The 18,665-nt window shown below is 38.1% G+C and overlaps 1 protein-coding gene across 4 annotated transcripts in view; it reads left to right on the top strand.

Moving 5' to 3' along the window:
- The window catches only part of LOC124169772 (bromodomain and WD repeat-containing protein 3-like), a 56,510-nt gene that overhangs the window by 18,996 nt on the left and 18,849 nt on the right, over positions 1-18,665 (top strand). For 3 of the 4 annotated variants that reach the window (XM_046548503.1, XM_046548504.1, XM_046548502.1), the window contains exons 13-23: positions 285-451; positions 1,320-1,442; positions 5,396-5,621; positions 6,488-6,775; positions 8,032-8,221; positions 8,314-8,527; positions 8,614-8,746; positions 9,826-10,084; positions 11,462-11,705; positions 12,004-12,252; positions 17,612-17,819. In XM_046548503.1, the coding sequence (XP_046404459.1) occupies positions 285-451; positions 1,320-1,442; positions 5,396-5,621; positions 6,488-6,775; positions 8,032-8,221; positions 8,314-8,527; positions 8,614-8,746; positions 9,826-10,084; positions 11,462-11,705; positions 12,004-12,252; positions 17,612-17,819 (2,301 nt within the window). The remainder of the gene's footprint in view (positions 1-284; positions 452-1,319; positions 1,443-5,395; positions 5,622-6,487; positions 6,776-8,031; positions 8,222-8,313; positions 8,528-8,613; positions 8,747-9,825; positions 10,085-11,461; positions 11,706-12,003; positions 12,253-17,611; positions 17,820-18,665) is intronic. The other variant, XM_046548505.1, reaches the window with a different exon arrangement.

The raw sequence follows: 18,665 nt of genomic DNA, 5'->3' as shown, positions 1-18,665 counted from the left end.
TTTTCTCGAAAAGACTTCAGTCTACTTGAGATGCTAATACACTTAGATTCGTGATTTGAAATTTCATAGCTTTGCAGAAAGAACTGTTTCAGGGTCAGGGGCATGCTAGTGTACTTAATACCTAGAAAAACCTTTGACTTACTGGTTGTGAAACTAGTACACACTGTTTATGTTGAATAAATAATTTCTCAATTGAATCAATAACCCAATCATTATTGCATTGATGTATGAATGGAAACTCCTTTATTCAGTTGTTTTCAATGTTTTTCTTGATCTTTTTGTAGGCACTCTTGTCCATGTACTTAAGGCTCATGAGGAAGAAGTGTTTGTGTTAGAGTCTCATCCTATTGATCCTGGTGTATTGCTGTCAGCTGGCCATGATGGAAACATATTTGTGTGGGATATATTGAAAGGAGGACCTCCAATAACATCGTATTATAATAGTATACAGGTATTGGTTAATCTTGATTTATGAATAAGTTTACAACATGCTTTTTTAGTTATCCTAAATTTAAGTATCTATAGAAAAAAATTAGCATTATAGAATGATCAGAAAATGAAGTTTTGCCTCCTATTTCAATTTTTTGTTTGATGATTTTCAGTTTTCATTAAATATTTCTCACCTATTCTCTGAGCTCTAGGTTGCTAGAAGTTTAATGTGGCTATTTTTTAAGATACTGATAATATTTTTAGATGTGAGTTAGCTTTTGCATTCTTGTTGACCCCTGTAACGATTCAGATTTAAAAAAAAAACCTGGATGAATCTTGTTCCCAATATCTTAAAAGGGATGGTAGTGTACTATAGAATTGCTACATAGTATTGTTTCTTGGCCCCCCCAGTGTCCCCAATTCAGTGAAACTTGTATTTTACACTTCTGAAGGTATATAGCTTATAGAAGTGCAAATTAAATAAAAGTGTTAAATAAAGCAGCATTACTCATGTGAGATATTGATTGTCTTCATTAAATTTGTGCAAAAAAGAGGGAACTGCACAATAGAGGAGTGCAAAGTAAGGTTTGATTCTGAATTTCAATGAATAATACTGGGATTCAGAAAAGGAGCCAACATTACTTCATCTTGAAGTTTAAAGCTGCACGCATACATTTTTACCTATGGTGGTCAGGTGGCAATTTTATTCTGATGCCAGTATTGTGCTCTATTGAAAATTAACAAAATAGGCATGGGTATTTTAAGAAAGTCTGTTTTTGTTACTTAGCCTTCAAACAGATGTTTATGTTCCTTAAATACCAGTCAAATATTCTGAACTAGTGTACTTGTCTAAGTATTGATTTACTATTCGATAACTTCAATTCTTTCAGGGTCAGGGGCATGGAGCTGTGTTTGACGCAAAATGGTCACCAGATGGTCAGTCTATGGCAGCCACTGACTCCCATGGCCACCTGTTGTTGTTCGGGTTTGGATCAAATGAGCGATTTAGAAAGGTTAGACTGCTATTTATGATTAGTTATGTTTTTAACTTATATGCAGTATGGTCTCTGGTCCATGGTTTGATGTTATAAATTATTTGTGAATCTTTATCATTTTTAAGTCAGAAAGCTGAGATTCATTAGACAGAAGTGATTGTGTTGCCTATAATTAGTCCATAATGATTTTATTGGCGTATAATTAATCATCCGTGTTAATTTCCTTGTAGTAGATTGTGTAAAACAATCATTTCCCATTAATCATGGCTTTAGCCTACAATCAATGAATATTGATCCAATTACTGCTAATACAGTAGACTCTCATTATTACGAAGTTCACGGGACCGAAAAACCGGAGGTTCGTTATAACAAAGTTCGTATGAACGTTTCTTTTAGGAATCATCAAGAAAAAACAGTCTATTATAAACGCGACTAAGTTACGCAGAAATATATATAAACAGGAAAATTCATTTTAGTTTCTCAACAGAAGAATAGGGCATGACACAATCGATGGTTGATATCTTCCCGAATAAATCAAGACCGATATTCGAACTAGATGCATCCCAAGACCTTGTTCTTAAGTTGGTAAGCCTGCAGTCTGGCTGCCGAGAGTTGTCCGATGATAGGCAGAATGGTCTGGGTTTGGGTAGGGGACAAAGCTGCCAGGTAGGAAAGGGAAACGTCTATAAAGGGTTCCGTGAAGAAAGGAGCCAGAAGGGTCGACGAGCATTAAGGACCTGGAGAAAGAATCACTTGTTTTGGTGGATCAGGCTTATTTCAGTGTTCCTAATGCATTTGTCAACGTTGTATGACTAGGCGAGGGTGTGAGGTATGTTTGGGGTAGAGCTATTGGCTGTAAATCGTGCTGGTGCAGGGTTATCCACCCCTCCTATTGTGCCGTCATCGGACAACTCTCACTGGCTGGACTGTATGCAAGGAATCGAGGAGTACAATTATCCTGCAGAATACAATACTGTATTACACTTACGCAGTAACTCACGATTGTGACGAACTGATCAAGCTGGCCGTGCAGTGCATCCGGAGCCAAAAATATAGCTCCCCGCGGTGACTAAGAACGGGCGAAATGCTGAACAGGTCCTAAATTCACACTGGATTCAATGGCACTTTGTTCAGATTGTGCCCACAATAAGAGTTCCACAATGCCAAACCATGTAGCAACGGCCAAATCGAAAGGGGCCAAATTCGAAATTTGAAAATTTTGAATGCTCATATCTCTGAAAATTTGTAAATCGAATGTGTTTGGGAAGAGGACTAACTGTACATCCAATTTACGAGCGGCTATAAGAGGGTCACCATGACTCCTGAGGAATGAAGCTAATTACAGTGGAACCTCGTTAAAGCGAGTACGGGCTATAGCGTCACCCCCGCTATTACGAGGGATAGCCGATGCACCGTCAATTGACCCTATAATAAGCGTGTTAAAAAATTCGTTTTTACGAGACCCTTTTGGTGGTGGCTCTCGCCATAGCGAGGGTTTCACCGCCGGAAGACTTTCATCAAGACTCCTTAACACTCCTTAATACAAATCAACATACACCAAAAGAACCTAAACAGAGACAAAGGCTTCCAGTTAAGTAATACGTGGAAGTCAGTGATCGATCACTATAAATCACCCCAATTCACAAAGGACCAATCAGGGCCCACTTGAACGGCCCTCATTAGTATAAATACCGGAGAAAAAACTTGGCTCAACATTAACCCCTGATGACGATGACGGTCTTAGTCATGGAAACGTTGGAAACTACAACCCGATACGACATCCGGTGGGAAACCCGAGAAATATTCCTGCAAGACTCCTTAACCTCTGTAACTGCTAGCGATCTGTTAGAAATGAAGTTAATGGAGTGCTCGGTCTCAAATTTATGTGGTAAACTGTCGTTCGAGAAATAAGTAGTTAATTTTGGTGAAAATATTGTGGCATAAGCATTCGTGTATGCTTGATCTTCTTTTGTTCCTCGGGCGGCAGAAAGCAGTCGGCAGCATACCCGCACGTCCGTGAGTTGCGTGAATAGAAAGCCTTTGATGGCAGTCACCATGGCCTAAAAAACACCAAACACGTCTAAGCGAGAAAATAAAGGAGTAATATGAGAGTGTTGAAATTAATTTATCTTTCTATTCGCTCTACACAATTAAAAAAAAACAAAAGCGCCCAAGGAATGCAGACGATGAAGAGTTATAAGGAGCTTTGTTCGGGTGGTTTTGCCCACTCAAATCTGCGGGAACTTCTGAGAAACGGGCTACGCCCAAGCCTGAAGCGGAGTATTTTAGGGATAGATTGCGAATCGAGAATTTTTAGAGTGCGGAAGGTTGATTATACTAATACGAAGCACCAAAGCGTTATCTCCCCTCATAATTGCTGGTGATGCCTGTGTGTAAACCCGAAGTCGTGGAAGAAAGGACACCGATCATAAGTATCTTTAGAAGTATTCCCCGCGTCATATAACATAGACGAAAGGGAACTTTTTTCATACAACTCCCCGACAAAACCCTTGCAGTATGAGATATTTCTTGCAATGATGCCTCTAAAGGTAGGTAGTGCGCCTTAGCGATGATGCAGGATGTACGAAACAATGATACCCAGCGTGAATTATCCGGATGGACGTATTTATTCTCCGTTGCGGATTTACAAGGGTGAACTATTCGCGTCAATGGTCGGAGTCGAACTGGCGCTCTCTTTTGTCACGTGGGTAGCCGAGCGTCCCCTGGTGGCCACTGGAAGAACTCACAGAACTAACTCTCGTTTGCAGTGCCGTGGTAAACTCGGTGTATTATTTCAAATACGTCGCGAGCGTAACACTCAAAAAGAAACTTTTTTTCAACAACGGCAATTTTAATCACATCATTTTTCAAGCTTAGCAAACTTTTTACCATAGATGATGAAGATATAACATTATCTGATAGAAAAAGTCTTCCAAGGCGGGAACGTTATACAACCTTCCACCGTTTTCGCCTGTAGATAAAATGGAATGCGTTATTTCACTTCACTGCCACTTAACGTACAGAAACAATAAACATACACCAATGGAAACATTTGAGGCATTAAATAACCGCGATAATGTTTTATTAGTTAATTTTTGAGTTTTCAGTGGAAAATACCAAAATAATAGAATGATCACGTAAATGAACTAATTAAGTGCATAGAAAAATGGCTTCGTCGGTTGTGCATTGGCATAATGATTGACGAAACAATGCTTTGTATGATTTTTATTCAGTGCGGCGCTTATAAATTGTTTGAATAGTTAGTCGTTGTTTGAGTAAGGAAATTTAGTGATGCAAAAAAAACATCGCCTTTCGTCTGGATTTATGCTTACGTTTATCGGATAGATGTTTATTTGTCGCCGCACCACTCCTGTTCCTGTATATCTGTTCGCAACAGGTATATTGGCTATTATTTGCTCCACCTCCGGTTAAGCGACAATTCGCTATAGCGAGTGTTTATTAGTGCACCGTAGGGTGTCGTTATATCGAGGTTGCACTGTATATGATGTTGCGTGTAAACTGAATAAAGAGCCATAACTGACGCTCTTAGGCACAGTACACAAGAAGAACTTAAACGTGGCGCGATTATTAAAACTTAAGGTAGTGAATATCCACCTAAATGCCGTTTCTTATGTGTGGAACTTCGTAATAAAGTTCATTTTGTAGCTGCCGGGATCAGTATTGAGGTTCGTAATTTCGTAAAAACGAAAATTTTGTGATAAAGTTTCTTTTAATATAGCTTGGATAGGCCTTTTTGTCGAGACCAACAATTTGCTTCGTAATAACGAGGACTTCCTAATAACGTTGTTCGTATTAACAAGTCTACTGTATGTATTTTTTGTGGCTAAAAATTATGGAATGAAAAATGTATGATATTTTTGTGTGATGATGCAAGTAATGTACTGGTGCTCATAGAGCCGTATTGCTCACCTGTGCAGTAAAAATAATCCCATGCCTTTTCTTTGCTTCAGCTGCCCAAGGAAATGTTCTTTCACACTGACTATCGGCCTCTTGTCAGAGATTCTAACCATTGGGTTCTGGATGAGCAAACGCAAACAGCTCCACACTTGATGCCTCCTCCATTCTTAGTTGACATTGATGGAAATCCACATCCTCCTGCCATGCAGCGTCTTGTACCTGGACGTCACAATTGTCGTGATGAGCAACTCATTCCCAACATTTTGGTTGGTGCTGGTGGTATGTATGGCCTTAATTTTTTTATACTATTTCTGTCATTACTTTCTACGTGTGATGGTCAAATCCAAATGTCGGCAGAAATTTTTTTCACAAAATAAAGAAATCTGATCCAAATTCATTGAAAAAAAATAATTCTGATGCCGAAATTTAAATAAATCGTTTAGCAGACGATGCATCCAATAAGAGGGAGTTAAAGGATCAGAATTCTAATCTCACTCTCTTTTCATGTTTTACTCATGATTGAGTGTTCTGTTGGTTCAGTATTGTCTATGGCAAATGTGATGGCTGTTCACAAAGTAAGGAGCGTCTCTGCCTACGGCCACTAGGCACGCGTAAGTCACAGATTATTTGCATTCAAAAATCTCCCAATACCTGTTTATGTGTGATAAACTATATCGGTTTGTTTATAAGTTCACAAATTGATAATCTTTTGATTTTATCCTTTATTCATATAAACTGCAATATAATTGATGCAATCTAGTTGAATTTGAAATTTTTCAGCATTTTAAATCCTCACTTTAGTATTTGGTACATGTTTTGAGTTTTTATGCATTAAATGCAATATTTTATCACGGTTAATTATTTTTTATTTGAAATTTAATTTCGTCCTTGGTAATGTCTGAAATAGATAAGAAAAAAATAATATGTTAGGTGTCATTAAATGGCATTGCTTTAACTGCATAGCTATTAGTAAATATTGATCATTTAATAACTTTGTTGCATGCAATTAATAGTGTGCCTGAAAACAAAGATCTGACATATGATGTCAAGGATCTGGTCTGAAAAAAAAATCCTGGATCTCTCCATCCCTAGTGGTAACATAAACTTTTGGCCATATTTCAGTTGTGACTTTTTCCATTCCTCAGGTGAACAAGAGGTTATTGAGGGACTACCCTCGGAGAACAATGGAAATCCTCGTTCCAACATAGACCAAATGATAGCTGAGCTAATGCAACAACGGGAGTACGCTGTTGAGATGGATCAGCAAATAGATGTGGAGGGCAGGAGTGGGGAGGAGGATGAAGGAGAGCGGCTCAGAATAGCTGTGGGGAATAGGGGTGGTCCAGGCCAGCCAGCCCCAGACGAGCAGCTGCAAGTGATGATTCCTCACATGCAGCCATCCCTGCAAAGGGCTCTGTTCTCTCCACGCAGTGGTGAGTTTCAGATAATATGAATTAAAATTATATTCCTAAATGGTTTGAAGTCGGAAGGATGGGCTTGACTGTGATCAGAGTAATTTCAATCAGTTTTCATTTGGAACAGTTTATTCTGATTGGTTTTGTAATGTTTGTTATTTAACACATTCAATGCGGGCCCTATTTTCATCAAAGTCATCAAAATCAGCCCTATAAGTAAGAATGAAAAATAGGGGGAGGTTTCTGCGCCATAACTTCCGTTCAAATACTGCTTTTTACATACGACACTCACTGTTTGAAAGAGGGAAGCTTGCTGAAAGCCACACACATGATCGGAAGACTCGTCACCACGTCTATTGATGTGCTCCGCACTGAATGTGTTAATGTTGTCAGGGAGTTGTTGATGGAAGGATAGATAAATTGTTGAGCAGAAAAGGAAATCATTTGGAGCAGTTGATTACAGTTGATTGTTAGAATTAGATATTTAAATACTGATATATTATGTTGTCAAGGCCCCTATACATGGCGAATGATTATGCTGAATGATCATACGAATAAAGTCATTCACCATGTGTAATGGAAAAATTTGCAAACGAACCGTCATGCGCATGATCTTTCAGTGAAAATTGGAATATTTTCTATTTTGCTCGCATGATCCTGTGAATGATCACGCGATCATTCAGCATGATCATTCACCGTGTATCGCGGCCTTCAGGGAGTTGTTGATGCAAGGATAGTGTCCCCCCTTCTCTCTTAAGTGAGATTGGGCAAGAATTGGCTTGACCCCCTCCCCACCTAAATGCCTCACATAATTAATGGATGCTTAATTAATGCATGTTGAATATAAATTTTATAATTAGAATTAGGTTGTCCTTGACTAATTCTGAATGGGAAAGGAAATGGCTCCCTCTACCCTGAATTTGTGAAATTCACATGCCTGTGAGCTGTTCTTATTTTGGGGTGAATTATACCATCATTCATTCAAACAAACCTTTGCGTTGAATCACTGAGTGAGCGAGTGAAATTCAGTGAGCCCTGTTTTAAGAATTTTATTTGTTTTTCATTATGCTATTTTATTGTGATCACAAGAAGAAGGAGTATTCATGATATAGTTTTATATTCTTGTTGGAAGAATTATTTAATTATGAATTACATGTGATTTCAGGATTTTATGTAAGTTGAGTCATGTCCTATGCCTAATATGCCAAGTATTTTTAACACAGCATGAAAACTATTTCTTTATATTTTATGGAATATTTTTCCTTCTAATGTAGCTGCCAGACTGGGAGTTTGGGGTATCGTTGGTGGTGGTGGAAGAATAGGCCCTCGTCGAAGTGGGGATGTTGAAGGTGTAAGGCAATCAAGCGGGAACTGGCAAAGAGGTGATACACCCATCGTTTGGAGCAAGAGGACGCTAGTGCCACCTTTGTCATCTAATGGAATCAAAAGCATACATAATAAATAGTGCGTAGTTTATATGTATCCAATTTTGTTGCTAGTGTTACAGGTGTTGTTTATGGTGTATTTAATCCCCTACATTTTTTAATCTTCTTTAGCATGGCGTTGAGTGAACTAGAATTAGAACATTACAACCAAGAGATGAATAGGAGTCCAGAGGTACCACCAGAAGTTTGTGGCAGGGCTTCTGAGGAATCTGTAATTGGCAGAAGGCAACGTCTTCGAAATCAACAGCAGAGGAGGAATTATCGGACAACAAGAGCCACAAGGGGTACAGAAGCCACCGAAAGACTTTATGTTAGCGAATATGAGGTATTTATCAGTTCAGTATTTTATGCTTGGTAATTTTCTGCTTATTTCTTAAATTCAGAACTGATTTTGTTGATGCGGTGTTCCAGGATCCAGATAATTTAGATTTGGACAGTTCGGGTAGTAGTGCTCCTGGTGCCCCGAGGAGACGAAATGGAGCTACAAGGTCAACGGGGACAGCTGTGAGACGGACTCCGAGAGGGGTGTCATCTGCAGCACCAGGTAAGCTCAAAAATATGCACTGGAACCTGCATGGTGCATTATTGGATTCAGTTCCTTATTATACTTCGTCAGCTTCCCCTTTTTACCTGCCCATCTTTAGAGTTATTCGATATTATGGATAAAATGTGGTACAAAATATTTTAAAATATTGGACAATCGTTGGACGTGAAGAAATTGAAGGGTGAAACGTAAAATATACCATAAAATTTTCATTGTTCAATAAATTCCCCCCAAGCAAAAGAAATAATTCTTAAGTTTCATTATAAATAAAAAAAACTTGGCAGCAGATATATCTCCCCCTTCGTAGCAAATCAATCCATTAATTGGTTAAGTTATCTTGATGACTGGTGCTGTTATATCTGCCCAATTGTGGATTTTACGAGGAAGTATATGATAATGAATTTTCAGGTGCAGTTTGGTCTTCTTGCAATATTCAAATTAAATTATTCCCTGTGTAGACTTATTACTGCAGGCATGAATATAATTTTTAATCTAGTACATAGCATGTGAATGGCTTACTGGATCATAAATTCCAATCAGAGGAAATGAATACTTGAAGTAAATTTGTATGAGTTAAAACCGCAATAGAAACCTGCTGAATTGAAAAGATGATGTGATAACTATAAATTCAGTTCATACTTCTTTAAGGTTAGCCATTCCACCTGAAATTAAAAAAAAAATGGTGGCAATAATATAGTAAGAAATGGAAGTGTATTAAATTGCTTTTGGATATTTTTTGAATGTATGTTTACATCTGGCATTCATGGTTTAGTTGTACTGCTGAAATAGAAGAAACATGGATGCATTTTGATGAAAAATGTCTATTATGAGGAAAGCAAAGCATGTAAGAAAATTGAACAAAAGAATCAAAGACTTAATTCCTTTTTCTATGGTATTATATAAATTTCCAACAAAATATCTCGAGTAAAAGTAATTCAAAAGAGCAATAGAAGAAAGGTTTACATTGAATTCAATCTTTTTCTTATGAGAGTTTGAAAGTTAAGAGCAGAAAGTCGACCCTTCACTCTTCCTTTCCCCCCTTACGTTTTTTTTTAATTATGTTGAATTAACTTAAACAGGGACAAGGGCAAATGGAGAGGATCCAGCACCTGACCCTAGTAGTCCTGAGTCTTCTTCTGTTGTTATAGAGGATGACCCTTTCCACCTCTCGTCCAGCAGTGATGACTCAGATTCAGATGGTATGAGCAGTGATAGCAGTGATGGCAAAGGAGGAAAGGATTGCTCTTCGGAGTACTCTGACTGGACAGCTGAAGCTGGGATCAATCTGGAGCCACCTAAAAGATGTAAACGAAAACCATCTGTTGCCACTGCCAGAAGGTTTGTAGTTATTGGTGATCATTTCAATAATACACTCAATCCTCTTACTTTAATACATTCAGTACCCTTACTGATGTGCAGACCTCGTCAATCAAGGCTGTCATTCACTGAGGGAGTTATTGCTTTCTACCCTCTGGTCTTTGTATCAAATAAACTCTTAGGTGGGCCCATTCATGGCTATGAGTTATTGTCAGCTCCCTCTTTCATTAGAGTCCATTTCATATCAGTTCAAGCCATGCTCAAGAGGGAAAGCTTCATCCGATTTTGAAGGAAAAAATCTTTTACCTAGTTTTTACCGATATATATGGTGCATTTTAAAAGTTTGGATCCAATTATTTCAAATTTTTTATGATGGCCACTCTTTGAAACTAGCTTCATATTTTCAATTGAGTTATTCTACCAAAATCAAACTTCCTACAAGTAGGTACTACTTGGAATACGTGGAAGGCTGAAAATCATCTAGTGAATCACTCTTTTTTATGGATTGTATGGATCGGGGCGTGGTGCTAGTAGAGCAACTCTGTCTCACTTGAGGGGCTGGCATGCTAGTCAAGCGAATTTACTCTCATGTCAACTTCAGCATGCAATCACCCCGAGGTTTGCCACCCATGACCTAGATACTTAGCATTCCACCCATTCTGTCAATTCTGTGATGCCATTCATTCCATCCGCCACCCAAGAGACTCAATTATAGGCCTGATGAACTCATTGGCGGAAGCTTATGCATGTAAGTCAGAGGAGGCAGTATAGCAGTTGGAAAACACATAAGATTGTGTGGCATCTTAATTGGGTGGTTTTTGATTGTGGGCTAAGGGTGGCTCCATGTTCTTTGAGGCACATCCCTTCCTAGCATAACAATTGGAGATCCCCGCACCAAAGACCCCAAAGGATAGAAATCCTCCTACCCAGCCCTACAACTCACACCTCAAGGCATAGCGCAGATCTTCTTCCAATGGGAAATGCTGTCTCATCAGATTGCAGTTTTATTAAATTTAAAAATCCAGTAACGATCATTAAACATATTCTGAAGCTAATATTTTAACTTAGCAATGCCAAAGCCTTCACATTTTTGCCGGCATTTTTTTTTCCATTGTGAAAGACTCACTGTTGTTGGAGATAACTATATTTTAATTATTTTTTCATAACTTCCAAAGTATTGAAAATTTGATTTTGCCCCTTTGTCAACCTATAAAAAAATACAATATATCTTATTAATTGAAAGGGAATTTGTAATTTACAAGCAGGCAAAAAAATTAGACCAAAGCTATAGCTTCAATGTATTTCTTCATACCATCGTATGGGGGTTACTATGTATTGAGGTAAAGCTTGCTTTTTTTCTTCTCTTCCTGATTTTAATTTCGCTACTTTATTTTTCAGATCTCGGAAAATAATGATGATAGCTGCCGGTGGAAATGGTAGAAAAAAACGGAAGAAGCCTAAAGCGAAAGCTGTCACTCCTAAGAAAAATAACTCTTACAGCTCAGCTGTTTCTGCTTCTTCTGCTGCGAAAGAAGAGCCAGAGGATGAAGATGATGTAGACGTAGGCAGTAACTCTGATTCAGAATATGAAGGGGAAAAAGTTCGAAAATCTAAAAGGGTTCCGGTGAAAAAGAAAGGAACGGTAAGATTTAATTTTAAATCTTCCATTATAAAATTCTTCTGAAGTCCACTGGGCATGCACTTGAGCAAAGCATAATTTGCTGGGCAAAAAGATGTTGGATAATGAATGGCTAAATTCTCTATATTTGCTGTATATTTGACCTAAATACTTTTTTATTTCATAATCTTATGATGAATTAAATACGTATACAGACTATAACTAGATGAGTATGATTGAGATTGAGTGAATATTAAATTGATTAAATACGGTCTTCACATTGATTGTTTAACATCCATTTCTTTTTAATTTTATTTTGCAGATAAGATCGAGAATGTCTGCTCTCAAAGAGTCTAATGGCAACAGCTATTTTTCGGAGGTTCCTGAACCATTTAGGCCCCCTGAGTGGCTTTCAGAGGTGATACCTCGCAAGGCTCCTTATTACCCTCAAATGGGTGATGAAGTCATCTACTTAAAACAGGGTCATGCGTTATATCTTGAGGCGGTGCGGTCCAAGAAGGTATACGAAATCCATCCTAAATCAGAACCCTGGGCTTACTGCAATATTAGGGTAAGTGTAAAATATGTTCATATATTTATTTATATTGATAAAATTGTTTTGTTCAGGTGGCAATAAATGTATATTTTACTTTTATAATAATAACAGCATTAATTTATGGTATTTGGATTCAAAATTTTTGATCTTTAGACTAAGTTACCTCAGGGATAACAGCGTAGCTCATTTTCCTATACAGGCATCCCCCGAGTTACGTAAGAGATGCGTTCCGGCAGACTATGCGTAAGTCGAAATTTACGTAAGTCGAACCTTTGCGTTGGCGCTTCAGAGATTGCTGTATAACAAGTTGTATCGTAAAGAAATGAGCGCAACCACATACGCCACCACATCCATCGCTAGAACTGCAAATTTTCACGTTGATTGCTGACTTAGGATTTATAAGCGATTTTTCTACAGAAATTAATGAAATTTCCTTCGAGGAATGACAAAAATGGGTCACTTTGTTATTTTTAGCACGTGAAAAACTCTATAACTATTCGATATTTTTTCTACCATAGGTTGTGCGAGCGAATATCTACTTCTTCGCGCTCGCATTCGAAAATTAACGTAATCATTTGAAATACGGTTATCGCTTACGTAAGTACGGATTTACGTAAGTCGAGACATACGTAACTCGGGGGATGCCTGTATACAAAATTGTTGTTGTTATTTTTAATCAGGTTATGGTTAGTGTTTAAATTATAGAGTGAAAATTGTTTTTTTAAATAAATATTTTGTTTGTAACTAGTAATTTATTGAAATTTCCTTTTTTTGATACCCTTGGCAATTAAATTTCATCTGCTACTACTTTAGGTAGTCCACCAGATTATTTTCACTCTAGTATCAATAAATTGTCACTACAGATAGGATTCTAGGTCATAGCATTCTTTCAATTTGCCACCCAAATTTGCACCACCTATTTTTCTAGGAAATTATGTGCAGTAGACTCTTGATTATTTGGATGAATGATGGGGAGAGTGTGCATGAATAGTCAGGAAACACAAACTATGTGAACTCCTTATAATCTCTGTAAGTTTTCGCAGTGTACACAAAATTAACATTTTTGTCATATTATTTTTCAACTTTTATTTTTACAATTATTTTTGCATTTTTTACGGATTATTATTAACATTTATTCATTTTTGCGAATAGTGCGTTAATTTTGTTTGTCTTCAGAAGTCATTGATTGCTTTCTTCACCTGACTGCGGATTTTTTTGCTGCAATAATATCATTGTAATTTCAATCCCACTGCTCCAAATATTGAAGCAAATTGTTTATATGTGTGAGCGCTTGGCTGTGGCTCATGAGCTTGCCACTCTCCTCATCTTGCTCTCGCTATTTTCACTCTCCCCACTTCCTTCCTATCCCACTTCTCTGTTCGAGGCTGCGGCGTTTATTATATCCGCATCCGTCATTGATGAAATACCGATTCTCTTTTGTTTCTTTCCAAGCACCCATTCAAGTATTCTTCATCAACATTCTCATACCCTTTTATGTTATTCACTAATTCCCCCACTCACTCAGTTATTTGGAGTTGGAGAGGTTGGAGTCACTCGGTTCTGATTCTGAAAATTTCTCGAAATCACCTTAGGAATCTAGCAAAAGTTTCATTCACCAGCAAACTTGGGTTATAGATTTCACAAAGGACCGGGCCTGAGACACACCGTGAATTGCATCTAAATTTGTCATTTTCTTCTAGAAGCTCATTAAATTTTCATCTTCAATGGGTAGCATTCGCAGAAGACCTATGCTGTAATTCCTCTTCATTGATTTGATCACGCATCGATCCATCGGTTGAAGTACGGATGTGATGTTTGGGGGTAAAAACTAGGTGATTATTAAACCGTCATCTGGCATTGGTTACAATAGGGGTGTTAACCTCAAACGAAATTACCCATTTAAGTAGATGCTAACGGTGAGTTTTGGCTAACAATTCACATTGGTGAAAAAATTTCTGCAATAGGTGCATTACATTTTCTTTGGTGCTCCGTTGAAATTTGTGCGTCTTTGAAACGGCCAGTTTCGGCGGGAAGTCAGGCTCGAATGGCTGTGACGTCACACACAGCTACTTCGCTGACTGCACGCTTTCGGTGAACGCCGTTATCCGTGCCGTGCTTGAATTTGTGGATGCCGTGGTGAGAAATGCCTTCGGATTGTGGCTTTGTGAGGGCTAATTCTACTACCCCACCTAAAATGAGTGCTCTGATGCTCATTTTTTATCATGAATAAGAAGAGGTCAAGACAAGAAAAAAATCTAAATACGCAGTAATGACATTTTTAGCGCTCCGGAAATTCAAGGAGTCAAGCAGGCAAGTTAGGAGTCAATGCATATTAATTATTATAGCACTGTTAAATATGTTAATCGTACTTAAGAGTATATTTTCCATCAAATATTTAATTTTGTTACGATTTACTCAGCCCTGGCTTCCATTTTTATTCGAATTATCCCCTAGTAAACGCTGAAATGGTTCTCGAGGGGTACATTTCATATTATATCACAAATCCCTGTCACGCAATGCTCGTTTTTTAGTTTTAAAGGCTTTTGATAATTTATAGCCTATAAAAACTTAGGTGACATAAGGAAACTATTATCATAAAATAATCACTTTTGTTCGTCGCAGATTTGTCTGAATCATGATATGGAATGGCGAATTATTGTCAATATTTATTCTTGTGAATGTTACTGTAAGGCCCCTTGCACACGCACCGATTTTGGACGGCCGGTAAAATACCGGCCGATATTTTACCGGTGAAGCACTACTTGCACACACGCCGGATTTTCACAGGTCAAAAGATAAGTTGTTTGCTTGTTGAGCTGGCGCAGGGGATCCGCAGTGGCATTGGCCGGTAGCTAACAGACTTGTTACCATTGCCGGTGCGCGGTCGGTCAGTGTGCAAGCTCCCATGCCCTTCCATTGTTCACTATTGGAATGTTGCCGGCCGTCCAAAATCGGGGTGCGCTACGGGTCTATTATTATGGGCCTAATAAGGGTTGAAAACTATCTCAGCGCTGCCAGAAAAGAATACGGCGATTCAGCAGTTTGTAACTTCTAACTTAAAAGAGAATAATATATACACTATGAAAGGAAGAGTTTGTCCTGAGCAAAAAATCAGAAGAAACCACAGGAAAAATAATTTTTGACACTTATTCTTCCGCCATACCCAGGGGAAACAAAATTTACAAATTCATTTGGTTCACAAGGTACTAAATACTTGATGGCATTACATTTTTTATACTCACTCCATGTTAAAGCTTGATATATTGGATCAGAGGGTTTTCGAATTTGAATTTCAAAACATTCAATTATATACTGTACATTGCTGTAATTGGCTTGAAAAGACAAAGGTAGATCAAGTTTGTTATGCTTCGGAAAGAATATTAAATTTTTTAAGCAATGTGAAATAAGAGGTAAAGTTGCGTGGATAGTAGAAAAACTCTTGTCTTACTGATTTGTAATTGGTCTCCTAATCTCTCCAAGCTGTCATTTAATTGAATTTTGATGATGGTGATGAAAATGTATCTAGGGGCAATCTTAAATATTCCAGAGGGCAAATCAATCGCGTACATTGGATCATTAGGTATTCCTAAGTATCTCTAGGGGTAGCTTCATTATTAAGTCAGTTATATTACTGTTTTCACCAACTCCAAAACTCTCGGCTGAGAATGTGCTCGAGAATATTTCATCAATAAACATTATGTTTGGTTACTGTGTGTCAATCTTTGGTGTATTAAAAATCTAAGACTATGTTAGCATCAATTAACTTCGGTGATCATTGAATAGTAGCATAAACATTGTTCTTAATCTTTCGTAAATTATTTCCATTCAAATAACTTAAATTAAAATTTTTTTCGTCCGTTCGACTTATTTGGGAAGACCGCAAGTAAAACAATATCACGTAAACTGACGTTGTGATGCTGGCATTTAGTATAAATTTAACACTAACATTAAAAGAATCTTCACAGCAATAATAAGATATCTTGCCGTTGATATTTTTGGTCATCTCGCATTGCTGCAGTTAACCATTTCCTTCGCACACGAGAATTAAGAGGCACAGTTATAAAACGTTTTCCCGGATTTCTTATTGTGGTAGAATTACAAAGCTGTAGAAAGCGCCGCTATATATATACGCCTTCTTCCTAATTTCCTCTATTTTCACCCTCGTTGTTTCTTCTCTGACGCAGGATCACAGGTTTTTCGACCGGGTTGACGGCTTCCGCGAGAAGTTCGCTGTGTGTGACGTCAGCATGCCTTCGGCAACCTTCGTGCGCTTTCGGAGCGTTTGAGCCGGCCCTCGGATTCCACACTTTTCGCCTAGCCTTTTTAGGATTAAATTTTTGATTAGAAAAGCGCTGAAACTGTCGCCGGTATCCCCTCGGTGTGTACTTTCATTTAAGACAGTAAAAAAAAATTGGTGAACAACCCTATTTTCATTTCCCCCCACAACAAATTTCTTCACGAGGCACCTTGCAACGAAGAAGAAAGAAGCTGCTTGACTTAACATAATTATAATGTAATCTGATGAAAGTGATAAGGATTACATTTTGTAGTAAGAAGACCTATGTGCACATTACGGTGTATTATACATGTTAATGCACATATTTTTGTGCGTCTTACATTTTCAATTTCTTTCTCTGTATGATGCATATAAACTTGACACAGATACAATTTTTTTTCTGATTTGATCAACTAAAACTAAGGCCATTTTTTATTCAGGAAGTCCATTGACAGAATTTGAAAAACATAGTAGAAACGTAAAAATGCAGGCCTGTGTTATTAGCGTTACACGCAAACAAGACGCGACTGACTGGAAACCCAAATTGCAGAAATCATTTATGCGGCCCGTTTCTGACTTAAAAGTATCGACATCACAAAATTCAAAATCGTTTTTGTTCATCTCTTGACCCCATCGTCTATTACCTCTCCATAGCCTTGTTGCTAGGAAGATGGAATACATGCTCCTTCCCCTCCACGGCCCCTCTCCCTCACATGCTTCCGATACCATCCCTTCCTCCCACTTAGCGGTTGTGCTACTCTAGTTCTCCCTACAGACCGTAGGTACCGTCAAGGGCCTTTACGTATATCCTGCGAAGTCCGGAACTCCTGGTATTTTTGGTATCTGATTTTTGAACATTGCAAAAAATATCGACGAAGAGTGAAAAATCATGCATGGGTAATCAGGTGTTTGGATCTAATGATTTTTTGGATGTATCAGCCCTGATACCGAGTGTTGTATCTGGAAAAAGTAAAGATTTGGAGGTAGTGTTTGAGAATTTTGAAAATGATTACTGTTGTGTGTATGAATATGTTTGTTTACAAATCATTTATCAAGTTAAGTGTAACTGTAATTAAATTATAATTTTTTTCTAAATAGGACCAGGAACTCGTGAAGGTTGTTGGTATAAAGTATGAAATACGTCCACCGCGTCTTTGCTGCTTGAAACTGGCTCTTGTGGACTCTGAGAGTGGAGTTTTAACTGGAGAGAACTTTACTGTCAAATACCATGATATGCCTGACGTACTTGACTTTCTGGTTCTTCGTCAAACGTATGACACTGCCATGGCACGAAGTTGGAAGACAGGTTTGTAAATATTCTGATTCAAGAAATATCTGTTGGAATTTTTTGGTCTTGATTGTCTTTCAACCTTGAGTTACATAGCAAGTAGGTTTTAATATTAATAATTTATTTGGAAGTACAGTGGAAGCCCCTTATAACGAGTACGGGATATAGCGACAAGCTCGAATTAGCGACAGCTACCCAAGGAACCATTTTAAACCCTATGATTTAAATGTAAAATAAATTCGTATTTGCGATAATGGCTTGATTCCTCTCTTGCATCATTCGTAATTACGACAGGTTGACTTTTTGACCACGTGCCACATCTCTGGAATTCAATGCTTTTAAAACGGCATTTTTTCCGCCAACGTCGACGCCTACATGCTCCGTATTCTTCTTTCCTATTTCTAGTAAATTTCTCGAGTACACATTTCATTGCTCTTTTGTCATCTCCCTCCCGCGCCTCCGCAGTGAGGTTAAAAATTATTCCGCCCGTCTGCTGGTAAACGCAAGTCCTTGGATTTAAAAACCAAAATGAGAATTATTGCAGATTGTGAAAGTGGAGAGTGTTCAAAGAGTGAAATAGCGAGGCGATTTGGAATTAATACATCGACATTGTTCACTATTTTAAAGAAAAAAGAACAAATTCGTTCGGCAGTGCTTAAAGAAGGGCGTCCAAGCACTCAAAAACACCTGCGGCCCGGAGAGCATCCGCAGCTAGAAACTGCTCTTTTCTCGTGGTTTTGCCAGCAAAGAGCCGCAGGGATTCCTATCACCGGCCCAATGATGAAGGCTAAAGCTGAGTATTTGTGTGAGAGGCTTGGTGAAGACAATTTTAAGTGCTCGGATGGATGGTTTACACGATTTAAA

Source organism: Ischnura elegans, chromosome 12, assembly GCF_921293095.1.
Source record: "Ischnura elegans chromosome 12, ioIscEleg1.1, whole genome shotgun sequence".
Taxonomy (NCBI): domain Eukaryota; kingdom Metazoa; phylum Arthropoda; class Insecta; order Odonata; family Coenagrionidae; genus Ischnura; species Ischnura elegans.
The sequence above is the reverse complement of the archived record's forward strand: the minus strand, read 5'-3'. Positions and strand labels throughout refer to the sequence as shown.